This window comes from Mustelus asterias, unplaced genomic scaffold (genome assembly GCF_964213995.1).
Source record: "Mustelus asterias unplaced genomic scaffold, sMusAst1.hap1.1 HAP1_SCAFFOLD_1526, whole genome shotgun sequence".
Taxonomy (NCBI): Eukaryota; Metazoa; Chordata; class Chondrichthyes; order Carcharhiniformes; family Triakidae; genus Mustelus; species Mustelus asterias.
In genome coordinates this window covers 49104-76762 of record NW_027591471.1, presented here as the reverse complement: position 1 = coordinate 76762, position 27659 = coordinate 49104, and the positions used below count along the sequence as shown (strand labels likewise).

General features: G+C 47.2%; 1 protein-coding gene across 1 annotated transcript in view; it reads left to right on the top strand.

Moving 5' to 3' along the window:
• Nucleotides 1-27659, top strand: part of LOC144488398 (WD repeat-containing protein 70-like) — a gene marked incomplete at its 3' end in the record, with an annotated part of 75778 nt that overhangs the window by 9124 nt on the left and 38995 nt on the right. The window contains exon 4 of the mRNA XM_078206471.1: nt 25733-25934. Within this exon, the coding sequence (XP_078062597.1) occupies nt 25733-25934 (202 nt within the window). The remainder of the gene's footprint in view (nt 1-25732; nt 25935-27659) is intronic.

Below are 27659 nucleotides of genomic sequence, written 5' to 3'. Positions count from 1 at the left end.
GTGCCCCATGCAAGGCTTATTGAGAAGGTGAAGGGGCATGGGATACAAGGGGGCATTGCCTTGTGGATTCAGAACTGGCTTGCCCACAGAAGGCAAAGAGTGGTTGTAGATGGGTCTTTTTCAGCATGGAGGTCGGTCACCAGTGGAGTGCCCCAGGGATCTATTCTGGGGCCCTTGCTCTTTGTGATTTTTATAAATGACCTGGATGAGGAAGTGGAAGGATGGGTTGGCAAGTTTGCTGATGACACAAAGGTTGGTGGTGTTGTGGATAGTGTGGAGGGATGTCAGCAGTTGCAACGAGACATAGATAAGATGCAAGACTGGGCGGAGAAGTGGCAGATGGAGTTCAACCCAGATAAGTGTGTGGTGGTTCATTTTGGCAGGTCGAATAGGATGAAAGAATGTAATATTAAGGGTAGGACGCTTGGCAGTGTGGAAGATCAGAAGGATCTTGGAGTCCGGGTTCATAGGACACTCAAAGCAGCGTCGGAGGTAGAGTCTGGTTAAGAAGGCGTATGGAATACTGGCCTTCATCAATAGAGGAATTGAGTTTAGAAATCGGGAGATAATGCTGCAGCTGTATAGTACCCTGGTCAGACCCCACCTGGAGTACTGTGCCCAGTTCTGATTGCCTCATTACAGAAAGGAAGACATAGAAAGGGTGCAGAGGAGATTCACAAGGATGTTGCCTGGATTAGGTGGCATGCCTTATGAGGATAGGTTGAGAGAGCTAGGTCTTTTCTCCTTGGAGAGGCGAAGGATGAGAGGTGACCTGATAGAGGTGTATAAGATGTTGAGAGGTATTGACAGAGTGGATTCTCAGAGGCTTTTACCCAGGGCTGAAATGGTTGCCACAAGAGGTCACAGGTTTAGGGTGCTGGGGAGTAGGTACAGAGGAGATGTTCGGGGTATGTTTTTCACTCAGAGGGTGGTGGGTGCGTGGAATCGGCTGCCGGTAGTGGTGGTGGAGCCGGATTCGATAGGGTCTTTTAAGAGACTTTTGGATAGGTTCATGGAAGTTCGTAAGATAGAGGGTTATAGGTAAGCTTCGTAGGTAGGGACATGTTCGGCGCAACTTGTGGGCCAAAGGGCCTGTTTGTGCTGTAGCTTTTCTACGTTTGATGCTGCTTCACAGCGCCAGGGACCCAGGGCAGCACGGTAGCACAGTGGTTAGCACTGCTGCCTCACAGCGCCAGGGACCTGGGGCGGCATGGTGGCACAGTGGTTAGCACTGCTGCCTCACAGCGCCAGGGACCTGGGGCGGCATGGTGGCACAGTGGTTAGCACTGCTGCCTCACAGCGCCAGGGACCTGTGGCGGCATGGTGGCACAGTGGTTAGCACTGCTGCCTCACAGCGCCAGGGAGCTGGGTTCAATTCAGGCCTCGGGTCACTGTTTGCATGGAATTTGCACATTCTCCTTCATAGAATCCCTCCAGTGCAGAAGGATGCCATTCGGCCCATTGAGTCTGCACTGACCCCAACCCACCCAGGCCCTATTCCCGTAATCCCACACATTTACCCTGCTAATCCCTGACACGAGTTTTAATTTAGTATGGCCAATCAACCTAACCTGCACATCTTTGGACTGTGGGAGGAAACCAGATCACCCGGAGGAAACTCGCGCAGACACAGGGAGAATGTGCAAACTCCACACTGTGTGCCTTGTTTCTGCTTCGGTTTCCTCCGGGTGCTCTGGTTTCTTCCCACAGTCCAGTGATGTGAGTGTTAGGTGCATTGGCCATGCTAAATGGCTGCTTAATGTCAGGGAGATTAATTGGGTAAATACTTTGGGTTACAGAGATCGGGCCCAGGTGGGATTGTTGTCGGTTTAGGCTTGGTGGGCCCATTAGTCTCTTTCTGAACTCTGACAAGTCCAGTCATGTAACCACTGTGCCACCGACTCCCCAGTATCTGTTCCCCATAGCCCTTGAAAATCTGTCTATCTCAGTCTTAACGAAATTCAGAAATGGAGTGTCCACAACCCTCTGTCAGCTTCGTCTGAAAAAAGGAAGCCTAAGTAAGGTCTCAGTAACTAAAAACAGGCAAACCCCTTGAAAACGGGAAGTAAGGAGGGCTAAAAGGCTAAGAGGAGGACTCTGGGTCTGTACTCATTGGAGTTTAGAAGGATGAAGGGGGATCTTATTGAAACTGACAGGATACTGCGAGGCCTGGATAGAGTGGACGTGGAGAGGATGTTTCCACTAGTAGGAAAATCTAGAACCAGAGGGCACAAGCTCAGGCGAAAGGGACGATCCTTTAAAACAGATGAGGAGGAATTTCTTCAGCCAGAGAACGGTGAATCTGTGGAACTCTTTGCCGCAGAAGGTTGTGGAAGCCAAGTCATTGAATGTCTTTAAGACAGAGATAGATAGGTTCTTGATTAATAAGGGGATCAGGGGTTATGGGGAAAAGGCAGGAGAATGGGGATGAGAAAAATATCAGCCATGATTGAATGGCAGAGCAGACTCGATGGGCCGAGTGGCCTAATTCTGCTCCTATGTCTTATGGTAAAAGAGGGCATGAAATGTCCAGCAGGGTTAAGGAGAATCCCAAGGCATTTTATACAAATATTAGAAGCAAGAGGGTAGCCAGGAAAAGAGTAGGCCCACTCAAGCATAGAAGAAGGGGATTTTGTGTGGACACAGTAAGAGTTTTAACAACACCAGGTTAAAGTCCAACAGGTTTATTTGGTAGCAAATACCATAAGCTTTCGGAGCGCTGCTCCTTCGTCAGATGGAGTGGAAATGTGCTCTCAAACAGGGCACAGAGACACAAAATCAAGTTACAGAATACTGATTAGAATGCGAATCCCTACAACCAACCAGATCTTAAAGATACAGACAATGTGGGTGGAGGGAGCATTAAGCACAGGTTAAAGAGATGTGTATTGTCTCCAGACAGGACAGCCTGCAAGTCCAGGAGGCAAGCTGTGGGGGTTACTGATAATGTGACAATCCAACATCCCGGTTCAGGCCGTCCTTATGTGTGCGGAACTTGGCTATCAGTTTCTGCTCAGCGACTCTGCGCTGTCGTGTGTCGTGAAGGCCGCCTTGGAGAACGCTTACCTGAAGATCAGAGGCTGAATGCCCGTGACTGCTGAAGTGCTCCCCCACAGGAAGAGATCAGTCTTGCCTGGTGATTGTAGGCAAGACTGTTCTCTTCCTGTGGGGGAGCACTTCAGCAGTCACGGCATTCAGCCTCTGATCTTCAGGTAAGCGTTCTCCAAGGTGGCCTTCACGACACACGACAGCGCAGAGTCGCTGAGCAGAAACCTTTGGCCAAGTTCTGCACACATGAGGATGGCCTAAACCGGGATGTTGGATTTATGTCACATTATCAGTAACCCCCACAGCTTGCCTCCTGGACTTGCGGGCTGTCCTGTCTGGAGACAATACACATCTCTTTAACCTGTCTTAATGCTCCGTCCACTCACATTGTCTGTATCTTTAAGATCTGGTTGGCTGTCGGGATTCGCATTCTAATCAGTATTCTGTAACTTGATTTCGTGTCTCTGTGCCCTGTTTGAGAGCAGATTTCCACTCCATCTGACGAAGGGGCAGCGCTCCGAAAGCTGACGGTATTTGCTACCAAATAAACCTGTTGGACTTTAACCTGGTGTTGTTAAAACTCTTACTGTGTTTACACCAGTCCAACGCCGGCATCTCCACATTTTGTGTGGAGCCAGAGGAAGTGGGTGAAATACTCTTGATGTGGAGTTGCTGGCGGTTGGACTGGGGTGGGTACAGTAAGAAGTCTCACAACACCAGGTTAAAGTCCAAACTTTAACCTGGTGTTGTGAAATACTCAAAGAACTTTTTCCCAGGGTGCAAGTGTCAATTACAAGGGGGCACAGGATCAAGGTGAGAGGGGGAAATAGATGTGCGGCGAGTGTGGTGCCTGGAACGCGCTGCCAGAGGAGGTGGTGGAGGCAGGCACATTAGCAACATTTAAGAGGCTTCTGAATGGGCACATGAATAGGGAGGGAGTAGAGGGATACGGACTGAGTAAGGGCAGAAGGATTTTTTTTAAAGTTAGGGCATCATGATCAGCTTAGAGGGCTGAAGGGCCTGTTCCTGTGCTGTACTTTTCTTTGTTCTTTCAGTACTTTGAATTGGTATTTACCAAAGAGGGACATGAGGGATGTTGAGGTTAGGGAAGGGTGTGTGAATACTCTGGGGCAGGTCAATATAATGAAGGAGGAAGTGTTGGGTGCCTCGAAATGCATTAAGGTAGAGAAGTCCCCAAGGCCGGATGGGATCTATCCCAGGGTACTGTGGGAGGCAAGCGAGAAAACAGCTGGGGCCATAACAGATATCTTTGCATCCGCGTTGGCCACAGGCGTGGTTCCAGAGGACCGGAGAATGACCAATGTTCCTTTGTTTATCAAAGAACAAAAGAACAAAGAACAATACAGCACAGGAACAGGCCCTTCGGCCCTCCAAGCCCACACCGCTCCCTGGTCCAAACTAGACCATTCTTTTGTATCCCTCCATTCCCACTCCGTTCATATAGCTATCTAGATAAGTCTTAAACGTTCCCAGTGTGCCCGCCTCCACCACCTTGCCTGGCAGCGCATCCCAGGCCCCCACCACCCTCTGTGTAAAATATGTCCTTCTGATATCCGTGTTAAACCTTCCCCTCCTTCACCTTGAACCCATGACCCCTCGTGAACGTCACCACCGACCTGGGAAAAAGCTTCCCACCGTTCACCCTATCTACGCCTTTCATAATTTTATACACCTCTGTTAGGTCTCCCCTCATCTTCCGTCTTTCCAGTGAGAACAACTCCAGTTTACCCAATCTCTCCTCATAACTAAGCCCCTCCATACCAGGCAACATCCTGGTAAGCCTCCTCTGCACTCTCTCTAAAGCCTCCACGTCCTTCTGGTAGTGTGGCGACCAGAACTGGACGCAGTATTCCAAATGCGGTCGAACCAACGTTCTATACATCTGCAACATCATACCCCAACTTTTATGCTCTATGCCCCGTCCTATAAAGGCAAGCATGCCATATGCCTTCTTCACCACCTTCTCCACCTGAGACGTCACCTTCAAGGATCTGTGGACTTGCACACCCAGGTCCCTCTGCGCATCTACACCCTTTATGGTTCTGCCAAATGCATCACTTCGCATTTATCTGGATTGAACTCCATCTGCCATTTCTTTGCCCAAATTTCCAGCCTATCTATATCCATCTGTAGCCTCTGACAATGTTCCTCACTATCTGCAAGTCCAGCCAATTTCATGTCGTCTGCAAACTTACTGATCACCCCAGTTACACCTTCCAGATCGTTTATATAATCACAAACAGCAGAGGTCCCAATACAGAGCTCTGCGGAAGACCACGAGTCACAGGCCTCCAGCCGGAAAAAGACCCTTCCACTACCACCCTCTGTCTTCTGTGACCAAGCCAGTTCTCCACCCATCTAGCCACCTCCCCCTTTATCCCATGAGATCCAACCTTTTGCACCAACCTACCATGAGGTACTTTGTCAAACGCTTTACTAAAGTCCATATGGACGACATCCACAGCCCTTCCCTCGTCAACCATTCTGGTCACTGCTTCAAAAAACTCCACCAGGTTAGTGAGGCATGACCTCCCTCTCACAAAACCATGCTGACTATCGTGAATGAGTTTATTCCTTTCTAAATGCGCATACATCCTATCTCTAAGAATCCTCTCCAACAACTTCCCTTCCACGGACGTCAAGCTCACCGGCCTATAATTTCCCGGGTTATCCTTCCTACCCTTCTTAAATAACGGGACCACATTAGCTATCCTCCAATCCTCTGGGACCTCACCTGTGTCCAGTGACGAGACAAAGATTTGCGTCAGAGGCCCAGCGATTTCATCTCTCATCTCCCTGAGCAGCCTTGGATAGATTCCATCAGGCCCTGGAGATTTGTCAGTCTTTATATTCTCTAAAAAACCTAACACTTCCTCCCTTGTAATGGAGATTTTCTTTAACGGTTCAACACTCCCCTCCGAGACACTCCCAGTCAACACATCCCTCTCCTTTGTGAATACCGACGCAAAGTATTCATTTAGGATCTCCCCTACTTCTTTGGGCTCTAAGCATAATTCCCCGCTTTTGTCCCTGAGAGGTCCGATTTTTTTCCCTGACAACCCTTTTGTTCTTAACGTATGAATAAAATGCCTTGGGATTCTCCTTAATCCTGTCAGCCCAAGGACATTTTGTGACCCCTTTTTGCCCTTCTAATTCCTCGTTTGAGTTCTTTCCTACTTTCTTTGTATTCCTCCAGAGCTCCCTCTGTTTTTAGCTGCCTGGACCTAACGTACGCCTCTCTTTTCTTTTTGACCAATCCCTCAATTTCCCTGGTTATCCACGGTTCTCGAATCCTACCCTTCCTATCCTTTTTTACAGGCACATGCCTGTCCTGCAGCCCTAACAACTGTTCCTTAAAAGACTCCCACATGCCAGATGTGGATTTACCCTCAAACAGCCTCTCCCAATCAACAGCTGCCAATTTCTGCCTAATCCCACTAAAGTTAGCCTTCCCCCAATCCAACACCTTACCCTTGGGACACCACTCATCCTTTTCCATCGCTATCCAAAAGCTAACAGAATTGTGGTCACTATTTGCCACATGTTCCCCTACTGAAACTTTGAAGACCTGACCGGGCTCATTCCCCAGTACGAGGTCCAGTATAGCCCCCTCTCTAGTCGGGCTATCTACATATTGTTCCAAAGAACCTTCCTGTACGCATTTTACAAATTCCTCCCCATTCAGAGTCCCAGCTCTAAGCGATTTCCAGTCTATACCAGGGAAATTGAAGTCTCCCACTACAACAACCCTATTTTTCCTGCACCTATCCAGTATCTCCTGACATATCTGTACTTCCAGTTCCCTTGGGCTGTTGGGGGGGCCTGTAGTATACCCCCAACATAGTGACTGCGCCCTTCCTGTTTCTGGGCTCCACCCACAGTGACTCGTTACACAACCCCTCTGAATTGTCCTCCCTCTGCACCGCTGTAATATGTTCTCTAACTAATACTGCTACTCCCCCACCTCTTTTGGCCCCTCCTTTGTCTCGCTTAAAACACTAGTACCCCGGAATATTCAGCTGCCAATTCTGTCCCTCTTTCAACCAAGTCTCTGTCACCGCAACTACATCCAAATTCCTCGTAAGCATTAAGGCCCTAATTTCATCTGTCTTACCTGCTACGCTCCTTGCATTGAAGTAGATGCACTCCAGACCTCCAGGCCCAGTGAGGTCATCCTCCCCCAGAGTACTCTTCTTCTTTGCCAGCCTTGTCCTGGCCCCAAGCTCGTCCCCAGCCTCTACACCTGTGGACCTAATTTTTTGATCCCCACCCCCCTACCATATTAGTTTAAACCCACCCGAACTGCACTTGCAAAACTCCCAGCCAGGATATTCGTGCCCTTCCAATTTAGTTGTGACCCGTCCTTCTTGTACAGGTGCCATCCTCTCTTGAAAACTTCCCAATGATCCAGGAAAATGAAGCCCTCCCTCCTGGACCAGTCCTTTAGCCAAGCGTTCAATTGTACTATCTCCCTATTCCTAGCCTCACTGGCACGAGGCATTGGGAGCAGCCCAGAGATTAATATGGTAGAATTCAGTCTGCAATTTGAAAGAAGGAAGGCAGAATCAGATGTGAAGGTTCTACAGTTAAATAAAGGTAATTACAGGCGCATGAGGGAGGAACTGACAAAAATCGACTGGAAGCAGAGCCTAGTGGGAAAGACAGTAGAACAGCAATGGCAGGAGTTTCTGGGAGTAATTGAGGACACAGTGCAGAGGTTCATCCCAAACAAAAGAAAGGTTATCAGAGGGGGGATTAGGCAGCCATGGCTGACAAAGGAAGTCAGGGAATGCATCAAGGCAAAAGAGAGAGCCTATAATGTGGCAAAGAGTAGTGGGAAGTCAGAAGATTGGGAAGGCTATAAAAACAAACAGAGGATAACAAAGAGAGAAATAAGGAAGGAGAGGATCAAATATGAAGGTAGGCTAGCCAGTAACATTAGGAATGATAGTAAAAGTTTCTTTAAATACATTAAAAACAAACGGGAGGCAAAAGTAGACATTGGGCCGCTCCAAAATGACGCTGGTAATCTAGTGATGGGAGACAAGGAAATAGCTGAGGAACTTAATAAGTACTTTGCGTCAGTCTTCACAGTAGAAGACATGAGTAATATCCCAACAATTCAGGAAAGTCATGGGGCAGAGTTGAATATGGTAGCCATCACAAAGGAGAAAGTGCTAGAGAAACTAAAAGGTCTGAAAATTGATAAATCTCCGGGCCCAGATGGGCTACATCCTAGAGTTCTAAAGGAGATAGCTGAAGAAATAGTGGAGGCGTTAGTTATGATCTTTCAAAAGTCACTGGAGTCAGGGAAAGTCCCAGAGGATTGGAAAATCGCTGTTGTAACCCCACTGTTCAAGAAGGGAACAAGAAAAAAGATGGAAAATTATAGGCCAATTAGCCTAACCTCAGTTGTTGGCAAAATTCTAGAATCCATCGTTAAGGATGAGATTTCTAAATTCTTGGAAGTGCAGGGTCGGATTAGGACAAGTCAGCATGGATTTAGTAAGGGGAGGTCGTGCCTGACAAACCTGTTAGAGTTCTTTGAAGAGATAACAAATAGGTTAGACCAAGGAGAGCCAATGGATGTTATCTATCCTGACTTCCAAAAGGCCTTTGACAAGGTGCCTCACGGGAGACTGCTGAGTAAAATAAGGGCCCATGGTATTCGAGGCAAGGTACTAACATGGATTGACGATTGGCTGTCAGACAGAAGGCAGAGAGTTGGGATAAAAGGTTCTTTCTCAGAATGGCAACCGATGACAAGTGGTGTCCCGCAGGGTTCAGTGTTGGGGCCACAGCTGTTCTCTTTATATATTAACGATCTAGATGACGGGACTGGGGGCATTCTGGCCAAGTTTGCCGATGATACAAAGATAGGTGGAGGGGCAGGTAGTATTGAGGAGGTGGGGAGGCTGCAGAAAGATTTAGACAGTTTAGGAGAGTGGTCCAAGAAGTGGCTGATGAAATTCAACGTGGGCAAGTGCGAGGTCGTACACTTTGGAAAAAAGAATAGAGGCATGGACTATTTTCCAAACGGTGACAAAATTCATAATGCTAAAGTGCAAAGGGACTTGGGAGTCCTAGTCCAGGATTCTCTAAAGGTAAACTTGCAGGTTGAGTCCGTAATTAAGAAAGCAAATGTAATGTTGTCATTTATCTCAAGAGGCTTGGAATACAAAAGCAGGGATGTACTTCTGAGGCTTTATAAAGCACTGGTTAGGCCCCATTTGGAGTACTGTGAGCAACTTTGGGCCCCACACCTCAGGAAGGACATACTGGCACTGGAGCGGGTCCAGCGGAGATTCACACGGATGATCCCAGGAATGGTAGGCCTGACATACGATGAACGTCTGAGGATCGTGGGATTATATTCATTGGAGTTTAGGAGGTTGAGGGGAGATCTGATAGAAACTTACAAGATAATGAACGGCTTAGATAGGATGGACGTAGGGAAGTTGTTTCCATTAACAGGGGAGACTAGGACGCGGGGGCACAGCCTTAGAATAAAAGGGAGTCACTTTAGAACAGAGATGAGGAGAAATTTCTTCAGCCAGAGAGTGGTGGGTCTGTGGAATTCATTGCCACAGAGGGCTGTGGAGGCCGAGACGTTGAGCGTCTTCAAGACAGAAATTGATAAATTCTTGATTTCTCGAGGAATGAAGGGCTATGGGGAGAGAGCGGGTAAATGGAGTTGAAATCAACCATGATTGAATGGTGGAGTGGACTCGATGGGCCGAATGGCCTTACTTCCGCTCCTATGTCTTATGGTCTTATGGAGATTGCCACCCTGGAGGCCCTACTTTTTAGCCTATTTCCCAACTCCCTGAATTGCTCTCGTAGGATCCCCCTGCTCTTCCTATCGACGTCATTTGCACCAATGTGTACAATGACATCCATTTCTTTATCTTCCCCTTTTAATATGTCTCCTATCCGCTCGGAGACATCCAGTACCCCAGCACCAGGTAGGCAGACTACCATCCTGGAGTCCTGTTCGCAGCCACAGAATCTCCTGTCCGTGCCTCTAACCGACGCGTCCCCCACCACTATTGCTCTCCTAATTCCTCTCTTTCCTTTCCAGGCCACAGAGCCTGACTGTGTGCCAATGACCTGGTCACTGTGGCTTACCCCTGGAGAGTCATCCTCCTCCACACTATCCAAAACAATATACCTGTTTTGGAGGGGGACAACCACAGGTGACCCCTCCACTAATTGCTCCCTAAGAGCCGAGCCCTTCCTGGTATGAGAGACAACCACTGGGATACTCTCTCGTACGCTACCCTTCTGACCTTTACTCCTCCTAACTGTGACCCACGTGTCTTCCTCCCGAGGCCCCGGTGTAACTACTTGCCTACAACTCATGTCTATTAGTCTCTCATTCTCCCTGACTAGACTAAGGTCAGCAATCTGCAGCTCCAGTTCCGTGACACGGTCCCTCAGGAGCTGCAGTTCCACGCATCTGGCGCAAATGTGGTCCTCCGGGAGGCTAGGTGTTTCCAGGAATTCCCACATCCCACACCGGAAGCAACAAACTGGCCTATCACTCATAGTTACCCTTTTCCTTTATAGGTTTGGATAAAAATAACTTGCCCTGCTTCCCCTTAAGAAGGGAAACAGATAATCCAGGAAATTATAGGCCGGTGAGCCTGACATCAGTGGTGGGGAACCTGTTGGAGAATAGCCAGGATTTATTCACATTTGGAAATGAATGGACTTGTTAGTCCATGGTTTTGCGCGGGGAAGATCATGTCTCACCAACTTGATTGAGTTTTATTGAGAAGGTGGTGAGAATGATTGCTGAAGGAAAGACAGTGGATGTCCACATGGACTTTAGTAAGGCCTTTGACAAGGTCCCTCATGGCAGGCTGGTACAAAAGGTAAGTCTCATAGATCTGGGATGTGTTGACTCGATGGATACAGAACTGGCTTGGTCATAGAGGGTGGAGAGCAATGGTGGAAGGGTGCTTTTCAGAATGGAGATCAGTAACTAGTGGTGTTCCACAGGGATCAGTGCTGGGACCTCTGTTGTTTATAATATATATGTATGCACAAATGATCTGGAGGAAAATGTAGGTGCTCTTATTAAGTTTGCGGATGATATAAAAATTGGCAGAATTGCAGACGGTGACGAGGATTGTCAAACGATACAGCAGGACATAAATAGATTGGAAATTTGGGCAGAGAAACAGCAGATGGAGTTTAATCCGGGCAAATGGATAGTTTGCAAAGCTATAGTTCGAGTACTTTAGATGGGTCAGTTTTTGTCCAATGTGTGCAAGAGGGTTTCCTGACACTGTGTGTAGATCGGCCAACAAGAGGCAAGGCCACATTGGATTTGGTACTGGGTAATGAACCAGACCAGGTGTTAGATTTGGAGGTAGGTGAACACTTTGGTGATAGTGACCACAATTCGGTTACGTTTCCTTGAGCGATGGAAAGGGATAGGTATATATGGCAGGGCAAGAGTTATTGCTGGGGGAAAGGAAATTATGATGCGATTAGGCGAGATTTAGGATGCATAGGATGTGGAAGGAAACTGCAGGGGATGGGCACAATTGAAATGTGGAACTTGTTCAAGGAACAGCTACTGCGTGTCCTTGATAAGTATGTACCTGTCAGGCAGGGAGGAAGTCGTCGAGCGAGGGAACCGTGGTTTACTAAAGAAGTTGAATCTCTTGTGAAGAGGAAGAAGGAGACTTATGTAAAGATGAGACATGAAGGCTCAGTTAGGGTGCTTGAGAGTTACAAGTTAGCCAGGAAGGACCTGAAGAGAGAGCTAAGAAGAGCCAGGAGGGGACATGAGAAGTCTTTGGCAAGTAGGATCAAGGAAAACCCTAAAGCTTTCCATAGGTATGTCAGGAATAAAAGAATGACTAGGGTAAGATTAGGGCCAGTCAAGGACAGTAGTGGGAAGTTGTGCGTGGAGTCTGAAGAGATAGGAGAGGCACTAAATGAATATTTTTCGTCAGTATTCACACACGAAAAAGACAAGGTTAAAGAGGAGAATACTGAGATACAGGCTATTAGACTAGACGGGATTGAGGTTCATAAGGAGGAGGTGTTAGCAATTCTGGAAATGTGAAAATGGATAAGTCCCCTGGGCTGGATGGGATTTATCCTAGCATTCTCTGGGAGGCTAGGGAGAAGATTGCAGAGCCTTTGGCTTTGATCTTTATGTCGTCATTGTCTACAGGAATAGTGCCAGAAGACGAGGATCGCAAATCTTGTCCCCTTGTTCAAGAAGGGGAGTAGAGACAACCCTGGTAATTATAGATCAGTGAACCTTACTTCTCTTGTGGGCAAAGTTTTGGAAAGGATTATAAGAGATAGGATTAATAATCATCTAGAAAGGAATAGGGTAGGTCGTGCCTCACAAACCTTATTGAGTTCTTTGAGAAGGTGGCCAAAGAGGTGGATAAGAGTAAAGCAGTTGTTGTGGTGTATATGGATTTCAGTAAAGCGTTTGATAAGGTTCCCCACGGTAAGCTATTGCAGAAGATACGGAGGCATCGGATTGAGGGTGATTTAGCGGTTTGAATCAGAAATTGTCAAGCTGTAAGAAGACAGAGGGTGGTGGTTGATGGGAAATGTTCATCCTGGAGTTCAGTTACTAGTGGTGTACCGCGAGGATCTGTTTTGGGGCCACTGCTGTTTGTCATTTTTATAAATGACCTGGATGAGGTCGTAGAAGGATGGGTTAGTAAATTTGCGGATGACACTAAAGTCGGTGGAGTTGTGGACTGTGCGGAAGGATGTTGCAGGTTACAGAGGGACATAGATAAGATGCAGAGCTGGGCTGAGAGGTGGCAAATGGAGTTTAATGTGGAAAAGTGTGAGGTGATTCACTTTGGAAGGAGTAACAGGAATACAGAGTACTGGGCAAATGGTAAGATACTTGGTAGTGTGGATTATAGATTATAGAACAGTACAGCACAGAACAGGCCCTTCGGCCCACGATGTTGTGCCGAGCTTTATCTGAAACCAAGATCAAGCTATCCCACTCCCTATCATCCTGGTGTGCTCCATGTGCCTATCCAATAACCGCTTAAATGTTCCTAAAGTGTCTGACTCCACTATCACTGCAGGCAGTCCATTCCACACCCCAACCACTCTCTGCGTAAAGAACCTACCTCTGATATCCGTCCTGTATCTCCCACCACGAACCCTATAGTTATGCCCCCTTGTAATAGCTCCATCCACCCGAGGAAATAGTCTTTGAACGTTCACTCTATCTATCCCCTTCATCATTTTATACACCTCTATTAAGTCTCCCCTCAGCCTCCTCCGCTCCAGAGAGAACAGCCCCAGCTCCCTCAACCTTTCCTCATATGACCTACCCTCCAAACCAGGCAGCATCCTGGTAAATCTCCTCTGCACTCTTTCCAGCGCTTCCACATCCTTCTTATAGTGAGGTGACCAGAACTGCACACAATATTCCAAATGTGGTCTCACCAAGGTCCTGTACAGTTGCAGCATAACCCCACGGCTCTTAAACTCCAACCCCCTGTTAATAAAAGCTAACACACTATAGGCCTTCTTCACAGCTCTATCCACTTGAGTGGCAACCTTTAGAGATCTGTGGATATGGACCCCAAGATCTCTCTGTTCCTCCACAGTCTTCAGAACCCTACCTTTGACCCTGTAATCCACATTGAAATTAGTCCTACCAAAATGAATCACCTCACATTTATCAGGGTCAAACTCCATTTGCCATTTTTCAGCCCAGCTTTGCATCCTATCTATGTCTCTTTGCAGCCTACAACAGCCCTCCACCTCATCCACTACTCCACCAATCTTGGTGTCATCAGCAAATTTACTGATCCACCCTTCAGCCCCCTCCTCTAAGTCATTAATAAAAATCACAAAGAGCAGAGGACCAAGCACTGATCCCTGCGGCACACCGCTAGCAACCTGCCTCCAATCCGAAAATTTTCCATCGACCACCACCCTCTGTCTTCGGTCAGACAGCCAGTTACCTATCCAATCGGCCAACTTTCCCTCTATCCCACACCTCCTCACTTTCATCATAAGCCGACCATGGGGGACCTTATCAAACGCCTTACTAAAATCCATGTATAGAACATAGAACAGTACAGCACAGAACAGGCCCTTCGGCCCACGATGTAGTGCCGACCTTCATCTGAAACCAAGATCAAGCTATCCCACTCCCTACCATCCTGGTGTGCTCCATGTGCCTATCCAATAACCGCTTAAATGTTCCTAAAGTGTCTGACTCCACTATCACTGCAGGCAGTCCATTCCACACCCCAACCACTCTCTGCGTGAAGAACCTACCTCTGATATCCTTCCTATATCTCCCACCATGAACCCTATAGTTATGCCCCCTTGTAATAGCTCCATCCACCCGAGGAAATAGTCTTTGAACGTTCACTCGATCTATCCCCTTCATCATTTTATAAACCTCTATTAAGTCTCCCCTCAATCTCCTCCGCTCCAGAGAGAACAGCCCTAGCTCCCTCAACCTTTCCTCATAAGACCGACACTCCAAACCAGGCAGCATCCTGGTAAATCTCCTCTGCACTCTCTCCAGCGCTTCCACATCCTTCTTATAGTGAGGTGACCAGAACTGCACGCAATATTCCAAATGCGGTCTCACCAAGGTCCTGTACAGTTGCAGCATAACCCCACGGCTCTTAAACTCCAACCCCCTGTTAATAAAAGCTAACACACTATATGCCTTCTTCACAGCTCTATCCACTTGAGTGGCAACCTTTAGAGATCTGTGGATATGGACCCCAAGATCTCTCTGTTCCTCCACAGTCTTCAGAACCCTACCTTTGACCCTGTAATCCACATTTAAATTTGTCCGACCAAAATGAATCACCTCACATTTATCAGGGTTAAACTCCATTTGCCATTTTTCAGCCCAGCTTTGCATCCTATCTATGTCTCTTTGCAGCCTACAACAGCCCTCCACCTCATCCACTACTCCACCAATCTTGGTGTCATCAGCAAATTTACTGATCCACCCTTCAGCCCCCTCCTCTAAGTCATTAATAAAAATCACAAAGAGCAGAGGACCAAGCACCGATCCCTGCGGCACTCCGCTAGCAACCTGCCTCCAGTCCGAAAATTTTCCATCCACCACCACCCTCTGTCTTCGATCAGATAGCCAGTTACCTATCCAATCGGCCAACTTTCCCTCTATCCCACACCTCCTTACTTTCATCATAAGCCGACCATGGGGGACCTTATCAAACGCCTTACTAAAATCCATGTATATGACATCAACCGCCCTACCTTCATCAACACACCTAGTTACCTCCTCAAAAAATTCTATCAAATTTGTGAGGCACGATTTGCCCTTCACAAATCCGTGCTGACTATCCCGGATTAATCCGCATCTTTCTAAATGGTCGTAAATCCCATCCCTAAGGACCTTTTCCATCAATTTACCAACCACCGAAGTCAGACTAACCGGTCTATAATTACCAGGGTCATTTCTATTCCCTTTCTTAAACAGAGGAACAACATTTGCCACTCTCCAGTCCTCTGGCACCATCCCCGTGGACAGCGAGGACCCAAAGATCAAAGCCAAAGGCTCTGCAATCTCATCCCTCGCCTCCCAAAGAATCCTAGGATACATTTCATCAGGCCCAGGGGACTTATCGACCTTCACTTTATTCAAAACTGCCAATACATCCTCCCTCCGAACATCTATTTCCTCCAGCCTATTAGCCTGTAACACCTTCTCTTCCTCAAAAACATGGCCCCTCTCCTTGGTGAACACTGAAGAAAAGTATTCATTCATCACCTCGCCTATCTCTACTGATTCCATACACAAGTTCCCACCACTGTCCTTGACCGGCCCTAACCTCACCCTGGTCATTCTTTTATTCCTCACATAAGAGTAAAAAGCCTTGGGGTTTTCCTTGATCCGACCCGCCAAGGACTTCTCATGTCCCCTCCTAGCTCTCCTCAGCCCCTTTTTCAGCTCATTCCTTGCTAACTTGTAACCCTCAATCGAGCCATCTGAACCTTGTTTCCTCATCCCTACATAAGCTTCCCTCTTCCTTTTCACAAGACATTCCACCTCTTTTGTGAACCACGGTTCCCTCACTCGGCCATTTCCTCCCTGCCTGACAGGGACATACCTATCAAGGACACCCAGTATTTGTTCCTTGAAAAAGTTCCACTTTTCATCAGTGCCTTTCCCTGACAGTTTCTGTTCCGATCTTATGCCCCCTAATTCTTGCCTAATCGCATCATAATTACCTCTCCCCCAATTGTAAGCCTTGCCCTGCCGTCCGGCCCTATCCCTCTCCATTGCAATAACAAAAGACACCGAATTGTGGTCACTATCTCCAAAGTTCTCTCCCACAACCAAATCTAACACTTGGCCCGGTTCATTTCCCAGTACCAAATCCAATGTGGCCTCACCCCTTGTCGGCCTATCCACATATTGTGTCAGGAAACCCTCCTGCACACACTGCACAAAAAGTGCCCCATCCAAACTATTTGACCTATAAAGGTTCCAATCAATATTTGGAAAGTTAAAGTCCCCCATGACAACTACCCTGTGACCCCCACACGTATCCATAATCTGCTTAGCAATTTCTTCCTCCACATCTCTATTACTATTTGGGGGCCTATAGTAAACTCCTAACAACGTGACCGCTCCTTTCCTGTTTCTAACTGCAGCCCATATTACCTCAGTGTGCATATCCCCCTCAAAGTGCTTTTCCGCAGCCGTTAAACTATCCTTGATTAACAATGCTACTCCTCCACCTCTTTTACCAGCTTCCCTACACTTACTGAAACATCTATACCCCGGAACGTCCAACAACCATTCCTGTCCTTGTTCTACCCACGTCTCCGTAATGGCCACAACATCGTAGTCCCAAGTAGCAATCCACGCCCCAAGTTCATCCACCTTGTTCCGGATGCTCCTTGCATTGAAGTAGACACACTTCAACCCACCTTCCTGTCTACCGGTACCCACCCTTGACCTTGATACCTTCCCCAATACCTCACCACCCTCAACACTGACTTCCGGACTACAACTCCTTTTCCCACTCCCCTGACAAATTAGTTTAAATCCCCCTGAAGAGCCGTAGCAAATTTCCCTCCCAGGATATTGGTGCCCCTCTGGTTCAGGTGCACCCCGTCCTGTTTGTAGAGGTCCCACCTTCCCCAGAACGTGTTCCAATTATCCACGTATCTGAAACCCTCCCTCCTGCACCATCCCTGCAACCACATGTTTAAGTGCACTCTCTCCCTGTTCCTCAACTCGCTATCACGTGGCACCAGTAGCGTACCAGAGATGACCACATGTTTTGTCTTTGCTCTCAGCTTCCAGCCCAGCTCCCGAAATTCCTGTCCCCTCTCCTACCTATGTCGTTGGTACCAATGTGTACCACGACTTGTGACTGTTTCCCCTCCCCCTTAAGAATCCGGAAAACACGGTCCGAGACGTCAGGGACCCTGGCATCCGGTAGGCAACAAACCATCCTCGAGTCTCTTTTGCTGCCACAGAACCTCCTATCTATCCCTCTAACTAACGAGTCCCCAATAACTATTGCCCTCCCGCTCTCCTCCTTACCCTCCTGAGCCACAGGGACGGACTCAGTGCCGGAGATCCTCTCACTGCGGCTCACCACTGGTATGTCGTCCCCCTCAACCGTATCCAAAGCGGAATACTTATTGCTAAGGGGAACGACCACAGGGGATCCCTGCACCGACAGCTTCTTCCCAGCCCCTCTCACCGTCACCCATCTATTTTCATTTCGCGGAGTAACTGTATCCCTGAAGCTTCTGTCTATGGCCATGATGTATATGACATCAACTGCCCTACCTTCATCAACACACTTAGTTACCTCCTCAAAAAATTCTATCAAATTTGTGAGGCACGACTTGCCCTTCACGAATCCGTGCTGACTATCTCGGATTAATCCGCATCTTTCTAAATGGTCGTAAATCCCATCCCTAAGGACCCTTTCCATCAATTTACCAACCACCGAAGTAAGACTAACCGGTCTATAATTACCAGGGTCATTTCTATTCCCTTTCTTAAACAGAGGAACAACATTCGCCATTCTCCAGTCCTCTGGCACCATCCCCGTGGACAGCGAGGACCCAAAGATCAACGCCAAAGGCTCTGCAATCTCATCCCTTGCCTCCCACAGAATCCTAGGATACATTTCATCAGGCCCAGGGGACTTATCGACCTTCAGTTTATTCAAAACTGCCAAGACATCCTCCCTCCGAACATCTATTTCCTCCAGCCTATTAGCCTGTAACACCTTCTCTTCCTCAAAAACATGGCCCCTCTCCTTGGTGAACACTGAAGAAAAGTATTCATTCATCACCTCGCCTATCTCTACTGACTCCATACACAAGTTCCCACTACTGTCCTTGACCGGCCCTAACCTCACCCTGGTCATTCTTTTATTCCTCACATAAGAGTAAAAAGCCTTGGGGTTTTCCTTGATCCGACCCGCCAAGGACTTCTCATGTCCCCTCCTAGCTCTCCTAAGCCCCTTTTTCAGCTCATTCCTTGCTAACTTGTAACCCTCAATCGAGCCATCTGAACCTTGTTTCCTCATCCCTACATAAGCTTCCCTCTTCCTTTTCACAAGACATTCCACCTCTTTTGTGAACCATAGAACATAGAACATAGAAAGCCACAGCACAAACAGGCCCTTCGGCCCACAAGTTGCGCCGATCACATCCCCACCTCTAGGCCTATCTATAGCCCTCAATCCCATTAAATCCCATGTACTCATCCAGAAGTCTCTTAAAAGACCCCAACGAGTTTGCCTCCACCACCACCGACGTCAGCCGATTCCACTCACCCACCACCCTCTGAGTGAAAAACTTACCCCTGACATCTCCTCTGTACCTACCCCCCAGCACCTTAAACCTGTGTCCTCTCGTAGCAACCATTTCAGCCCTTGGAAATAGCCTCTGAGAGTCTACCCTATCCAGACCTCTCAACATCTTGTAAACCTCTATCAGGTCACCTCTCACCCTTCGTCTCTCCAGGGAGAAGAGACCAAGCTCCCTCAACCTATCCTCATAAGGCATGCCCCCCCAATCCAGGCAACATCTTTGTAAATCTCCTCTGCACCCTTTCAATGGCTTCAACATCTTTCCTGTAATGAGGTGACCAGAACTGCGCGCAGTACTCCAAGTGGGGTCTAACCAGGGTGCAGCATTCTCTCCCGACTCCTAAACTCAATCCCTCGATTAATGAAGGCCAGTACGCCGTACGCCTTCTTGACCGCATCCTCCACCTGCGAGGCCGATTTAAGAGTCCTATGGACCCGGACCCCAAGGTCCTTCTGATCCTCTACACTGCTAAGAATGGTACCCTTCATATTATACTGCTGCTTCATCCCATTGGATCTGCCAAAATGGATCACCACACACTTATCCGGGTTGAAGTCCATCTGCCACTTCTCCGCCCAGTCTTGCATTCTATCTATGTCTCGCTGCAACTTCTGACATCCCTCCAAACTATCCACAACACCACCTACCTTGGTGTCGTCAGCAAACTTACCAACCCATCCCTCCACTTCCTCATCCAGGTCATTTATGAAAATATATGGTTCCCTCACTCGGCCATTTCCTCCCTGCCTGACAGGAACATACCTATCAAGGACATCCAGTATTTGTTCCTTGAAAAAGTTCCACTTTTCATTAGTTCCTTTCTCTGACAGTTTCTGTTCCCAACTTATGCCCCCTAATTCTTGCCTAATCGCATCATAATTACCCCTCCCCCAATTGTAAACCTTGCCCTGCCGTACGGCCCTATCCCTCTCCATTGCAATAACAAAAGAACAAAAGATGAACAGAGAGATTTCGGTGACCATATGCATAGATCCCTGAAAGTTGGCACCCAGGTTGATAGGGTTGTTAAGAAGGCGTACGGAGCGTTAGCTTTTATTGGTAGAGGGATTGAGTTTCGGAGCCATGAGGTCATGTTGCAGCTGTACAAAACTATGGTGCGGCCGTACTTGGAGTATTGCGTACAGTTCTGGTCGCCTCATTATAGGAAGGATGTGGAAGCATTGGAAAGGGTGCAGAGGAGATTTTCCAGGATGTTGCCTGGTATGGTGGACGAATGGAATGTTGGCCTTTATCGCGAGGGGGATAGAATATAAAAGCAGGGAGGTCTTGCTGCAACTGTACAAGGCACTGGTGAGGCCGCAACTGGAGTACTGTGTGCAGTTTTGGTCCCCTTATTTGCGAAAGGATATATTGGCCTTGGAGGGAGTGCAGAGAAGGTTCACCAGGTTGATACCGGAGATGAGGGGTGTGGCTTATGAGGAGAGATTAAACAGATTGGGTCTGTACTCGTTGGAGTTTAGAAGGATGAGGGGTGATCTTATAGAGACATATAAGATAATGAAGGGGCTGGATAGGGTAGAGGTGGAGAGATTCTTTCCACTTAGAAGGGAAACCAGAACTAGAGGGCACAGCCTCAAAATAAGGGGGGGCCGGTTCAGAACAGAGTTGAGGGGGAACTTCTTCTCTCAGAGGGTAGTGAATCTCTGGAATTCTCTGCCCATTGAAGTGGTGGAGGCTTCCTCGTTGAATATGTTTAAATCACGGGTAGATAGTTTTCTGATCGATAAGGGAATTAGGGGTTATGGGGAGCAGGCAGGTAAGTGGAACTGATTCACTTCAGATCAGCCATGATCTTGTTGAATGGCAGGGCAGGCTCGAAGGGCCAGATGGCCTACTCCTGCTCCTATTTCTTATGTTCTTATGAAGGTCTTATGAGGAAAGGCTGAGGGACTTGAGGCTGTTTTCGTTAGAGAGAAGAAGGTTAGGAGGTGACTTAAAAGAGGCATATAAGATGATCAGAGGATTAGATCGGGTGGATAGTGAGAGCCTTTTTCCTCGGATGGTGATAGCCAGCACGAGGGAACATAGCTTTAAATTGAGGGGTGATAGATATAGGACAGATGTCAGAGGTAGGTTCTTTACTCAGAGAGTAGTAAGGGCGTGGAATGCCCTGCCTGCAGCAGTATTGGACTCGCCAACATTAAGGGCATTTAAATGGTCATTGGATAAACATATGGATGATATTGGAATAGTGTAGGTTAGATGGGCTTTAGATTGGTTTCACTGGTCGGCGCAACATCGAGGGCTGAAGGGTCTGTATTGTGCTGTAATGTTCTAAAAGTGACAACACAGGTGGAGAAGGTGGTCAAGAAGGCATTCAATGTGCTTGCTTTCATTGGCCCGGAGCATTGACTATAAAAGTTGACAACTTATGTTGCAGCTGTATAAAATTTTTAATTAGGCCATATTTGCCACCAATGATGTCAAAAGACAATACCTGACCAAGCTAGAGTCCCGGGCGAGCCACACAGCCTCCCACCGACTATAAAGTTTATTTATTAGTCGTAAGTAGGCTTATATTCACACTGCAATGAAGTTGCTGTGAAAATTCCCTGGCAAGATCTGCAAGACATAACAGGCTCCAAGATGAAGGCATGTAAAATCGCCGGTACCAATGTACCCCTCCCTGATGAGCTCAATGCATTCTACATCTGTCTTGAGCAAGAGGTCAGTGAGAGCACGTCCTCCAACCTGGAAGCCTTGGATGAACTTGAATCGGAGGTCACCATTGCAGATGTCAGAGCAGCTTTCTCGAAGGTCAACCCATGGAAAGCGATTGACCCGGATGGGGTACCCTGATGAGCACTCAGATCCTGTGCGGATCAGCTGGCGGGAGTATTCGCAAACATCTTTAACCTCTCTTTACACCAATCTGAGGTCCCGATCTGCTTCAAGAAGATGACCATCATCCCGGTACCCAAGAAAAATCAAGCAGTGTACCTTAATGACTATTGTCCGGTGTCTCTGACATCCATCATTATGAAGTGCTTTGAAAGGTTAGTCATGGCACGAATCAATTCCAACCTCCCAGAATCTATTACAGTTCGCCTATCGCTGCAACAGGTCCACAGCAGATGCCATCTCCCTGGCCCTGCACTCAACCCTGGAAAACCGAGATAACAAAGACACCTATGTCAGACTCCTATTTATTGACTACAGCTCAATCTTCACCATTAATCCTACGAAACCCATCTCCAAACTCCGTGGCCTGGGGCTCAGCACCTCCCCCTTGTCAGCCCACTGGCCTAATTGATCAAGGTCCTGTTGCAATTGGAGATAACTTTCTTCACTGTCCACGATGCCTCACTATGATAGCCAGAGGCTTTTTCTCAGGGTGGAAAGGTCAACTGCAAGAGGGCACAGGTCTAAGGTGAGAGATGGTAAGTTTAGGGGGGTGTGCAGGGAAAGCTTTTCACATGGAGTGCTGGTGGGAACATACTACCTGTGGATCTGGTGGAAGCAGGCACATTAGCCACGTTCAATGTGTATCTTGATAGACACATGAGAGGGAGGCGAACAGAGGGACAGAAGCAATGTAGGGGTAATAGGTAGTGGGTATAAATCAAGATTAGGAATCGGCGCAGGACCTGTTCCTCTGCTGTATTGTTCTTTGTTTTTATTTACTTAGAATTCCAATGATTATTAGTGAAGAAATTTCTCTCCTCACAGTCCTTCGATTGTGCCCCTGTGTTGTAGATTCCCTTCCCAGAATCTTTTATGTTTCAGTGCAGTCATCTCTCCTTTTTCTAAACTCCAGAGAGTTTAGCTCAATTTATTGAGCCTCTCATCATTGGGCAATCCCCTTTCTTAGGGACCAGTTTAGTGAACTTTTTCTGAAGAACTCCAGTGCAAGTATATCTTCTCTGAAATATGGAGACCAAAACTATACATAAGATCACAGCTGGAGTACTAACAAAATTCTGCAGCTTTAGCAAGAATTCCTTCTTCCTGTGCTAATTTCTGACTGTGTGGAGTTTGCACGTTCTCCCCGTGTCTGCGTGGGTTTCCTCCAGGTGCTTCGGTTTCCTCCCATAGTCCAGAGATGTGCAGGTTAGATGGATTGGCCTTGCTAAGTTACTCCTTGTGTAGGTTGGATTGATTTGCCATGGGAAATGTGTGGGGTTACGGGGGATAGGGCAGGGGAAAGAGCCTGGGTAAGAAACTCTGTCAGAGAGTCGGTGCAGACACGATGGGCTGAATGGCCTTTCTGCACTGTAGGGATTCTATTTTCTTTTATTCTTGTACGCCAATCCTCTTGCAATAAAGGCCGACGTGTCATTTGTTTTCTAAATGGCAGTATCTGCATGTTAACCTTTTGAATTATTGTACAAATATAGCCAAGTTCCTCTGAGCATCAACTAATTTGAACTTTCACACCTTTTAAATAAGATTCCACTTTTCTATTCTAACCTCACACTTCCCCAATTATACTCCATCTGCCACCTTGTTAACCACTTACTTGACCATCTGTATATCTTTGCAGCTTCCTTGTTTCCTCCTCGTAGAACATAAGAATTAGGAACAGTGTCAGCCATTTAGTCTCTTGAGCCCATTCTCTCCATTCAGTTAGATCATGGCTAATCTGTTTGTGACCTTTACTGCACTTTCCTGTCTGCTCCCCATAATCTTTCACTCCCTTGTTAATTAAAGCTTGTCCAACTCAGCCTTAATTCACCAACTTGATTGAGTTTTTTTTGAAGAGGTGACAAAGATAATTGATGAGGGAAAGGCTGTGGATGTAGTTCATTTGGACTTTAGTAAGGCGTTTGACAAGGTCCCACATGGCAGACTGGTACAAAAACTAAAATCACATGGGATTTGGGGTGGGCTGGCTAGATGGATACAGAACTGGCTTGGTTACAGGAGTGGTGGAAGGGTGTTTCTCAGAATGGAGATCTGTAGCTAGTGGTGTTTCGTTGGGACCTCTGTTGTTTGTAGTATATATAAATGATCTGGAGGAAAATGTGGGTGGTCTGATTAGTAAGTTTGCGGATGACATGAAGATTGGTGGAGTTGCTGATAGTGCCGGGGATTGTCAAAGGACACTACAGGGTATAGATAGATTGGAGACTTGGGTACAGAAATGGCAGATGGAGTTTAATCCGGACAAATGGGAGGTGATGCATTTTGGAGGATCAAATTTAGGTGCGAATTATACTTTAATGGCAGAACCCTTAGGATATCAGCATTCAGAGGGATCTGGGATGTAGGTCCACAGTTCCCTAAAAGTGGCAACACAGGTGGCCAAGATAATTCAGAAAGCATATGGCATGCTTGCTTTCATCAGCCGGGCATTGAGTATAGGAGTTGGGAAATCATGTTGCAGCGATATAAAACCTTGGTTCGGCCGCGTTTGGAGTATTGCGTGCAGATCAGGTCACCACATTCTCAAAAGGATGTGGAAGCTTTGGAGAGAGTGCAAAGAAGGTTCACCATGATGCTGCCTGGTCTCAAGGGTGTTGACTATGAGGAGAGGTTGAATAAACTAGGATTGTTTTCACTGGAAAGATGGAGGCTGAGGGGAGACCTGATAGAGGTCTCGAAAATTAGGAGAGGCATAGACGGTGTATAGTCAGAGGCTTTTTCCTCGGGTGGAAGGGCCAATTACAAGGGGGCACAGGTTCAAGGTGAGAGGGAGTTTAAGGGAGATGTGTGGGGGAAGTTTTTCATGCAGAGTGTGGTGGGTGCCTGGAACGTGTTGCCAGAGGTGGTGGTGGAAGCAGGCACATCAGCAATATTTAAGAAGCATCTGGATGGGTACATGAGTAGAGGGATATGGGCTGAGTAAAGGCAGAAGGTTTTTTAGTTTAGTTAGCGCATCACGATTGGCACAGGCTTTTTTTTCTTCTTTGATCTCTTTGTTGTTAAATATATTCAGTGACCTAGCCTCCACTGCTGTCTGGGGAAGAGAATTCCAAAGACTAACAGCAGCCTTCTGAGAGAAGAAATTCCTTCTCATTTCCAACTTAAATGGGGGTCCCATTATTTTTAAACTGTGGCCTCTAATTCTAGGTTGCTCCATGAGGGGAAGCATTCTCCCAGCATCTATCTGTCAAAGCCCCCTCAGAATCTTTTATTATTTATTTTAAATAAGTCCACTCCTCATTCTTCAAAATTTCCATGAGTACAGGGCCAACCTCCTCAAACTCTTCTTCTCGGACAATCCCTTCGTCCCAGGAATCAGCCTGGTGACTTTCTCTGAACTCACTCCAATCAAGTATATCCCTCCTGGATTAAGGAGACCAAAAGCGTGCACAGTCCTCCAGGTGTGATCTCACCAGTGTTCTGGACGGAGTTCCCCACTTTTATACTCGGTTTGCTCATGCAGTAAAGACTAACATTGCCTTCTTAATTACTTGCTGCGCTTGATGCGAATATTTGTGGTATATGCACGAGGACATACAGACCCATCTGTATCACAGCATTTTGCAGTCTCTCTTTGTTTAAATAACATTGTTTACTATTCTTCCTGCCAAAGTGGAAAATCTTCCATTTTCCCCACATTGTACTCTTTCTGCCAATTTTTCTCTACTCACTTAGCCTATCTATATCTGAATTCTCCTCACGATCTAGCCAAACTATTTCTATCACTACACAGTTTTCAGTTTTAAATAGTTTCTAAAAACATAACCAACAGAACACATTCCCAATTGCTGGATTTTGTTGGTTTTCGTTTGTCAAAATTTCCGAACACCAGAACCCAGTGTTGATTTGTGCTCTGTGCTGCAGTGTTGCTTGTGTTGGGTTTTGTTTGTGCTGCATGTCTCACAATCAATTATCTCCTTGGCAGATCGCCAGTTGACAGTGGAAGTGTGAGTGATGACAGTGACAGCTCCAGTGAAGGAATTGGTCCTGCTTTACCAACCCAGCTGTGCCGATTAGCTGTTGAGCAAGGGGAGAGTGCTGTGGGCCCCCCTCTACCCCCAGGATATGGCAAATCGCAATGTGAAACAGATGAAGAGGAGAATGAGGAAGAGGATGATGAGGATGAAGTAAGTGAGGTTATTTAGAAACATACATAGAAACATAGAAAACTACAGCACAAAACAGGCCCTTCGGCCCCACAAGTTGTGCCGAACATATGCTTACCTTTTAGGCCTACCTATAACCCTCCATCCTATTAAGTCCCATGTACTCATCCAGGAGTCTCTTAAAAGACCCGATTGAGTTTGCCTCCCCACCACTGACGGCAGCTGATTCCACTCGTCCACCACCCTCTGTGTGAAAAACTTCCCCCTAACATCTCCCCTGTACCTACACCCCAGCACCTTAAACCTGTGTCCTCTCGTAGCAGCCATTTCCACCCTGGGAAAAAGCCTCTGAGAGTCTACCCGATCTATGCCTCTCAACATCTTATACACCTCTATTAGGTCTCCTCTCATCCTTCGTCTCTCCAAGGAGAAAAGACCGAGCTCCCATAGCCTATCCTCATAAGGCATGCCACTCAATCCAGGCAACATCCTTGTAAATCTCCTCTGCACCCTTTCAATCTTTTCCACATTCTTCCTGTAATGAGACGACCAGAACTGAGCACAGTACTCCAAGTGGGGTCTGACGAGGGTCTTATATAGCTGCATCATTATCCCCGGACTCCTAAACTCAATCCCTCGATTGATAAAGGCCAGCACACCATATGCCTTCTTAACCACCTCCTCCACCTGCGGGGCCGATTTTAGAGTCCTATGGACCCGGACCCCAAGGTCCTTCTGATCCTCCGCAGTACTAAGAGTCTTTCCCTTTATATTGTATTCCTTCATCCCATTTGACCTGCCAAAATGGACCACTACGCATTTATCTGGGTTGAAGTCCATCTGCCACTTCTCCGCCCAGTCTTGCATCCTATCTATGTCCCTATGTAACTTCTGACATCCCTCCAGACTATCCACAACCCCACCAACCTTCGTGTCGTCGGCAAACTTAGCAACCCATCCCTTCACTTCCTCATCCAGGTCATTTTTTGAAAATGACAAGTTTGTAGAACAAAGGCATGCAACGCCAATGAGGGTAGTTCATTTGATGTAGTCTATATGGGTTTTAACATTGCTGAATAGAGGACATGGATTGAAGATTTTGGACAAGGGTTGAAGGGGGATGTAGAGAGAATTATTTTGTACAGTGGGGTTGTGCTGCAACTGTACAGGACCTTGGTGAGACCACATTTGGAATGTTGTGTGCAGTTCTGGTCACCTCACTATAAGAAGGATGTGGAAGCGCTGGAAAAAGTGCAGAGGAGATTTACCAGGATGCTGCCTGGTTTGGAGGGTAGGTCATATGAGGAAAGGTTGAGGGAGCTAGGGCTGTTCTCTCTGGAGCGGAGGAGGCTGAGGGGAGACTTAATAGAGGTTTATAAAATGATGAAGGGGATAGATAGAGTGAACGTTCAAAGACTATTTCCTCGGGTGGATGGAGCTATTACAAGGGGGCATAACTATAGGGTTCATGGTGGGAGATATAGGAAGGATATCAGAGGTAGGTTCTTTCCGCAGAGAGTGGTTGGGGTGTGGAATGGACTGCCTGCAGTGATAGTGGAGTCAGACACTTTAGGAACATTTAAGCGGTTATTGGATAGGCACATGGAGCACACCAGGATGATAGGGAGTGGGATAGCTTGATCTTGGTTTCAGATAAAGCTCGGCACAACATCGTGGGCCGAAGGGCCTGTTCTGTGCTGTACTGTTCGATGTTCTATGAATGGCAACAACTTGTAACACTGCCTG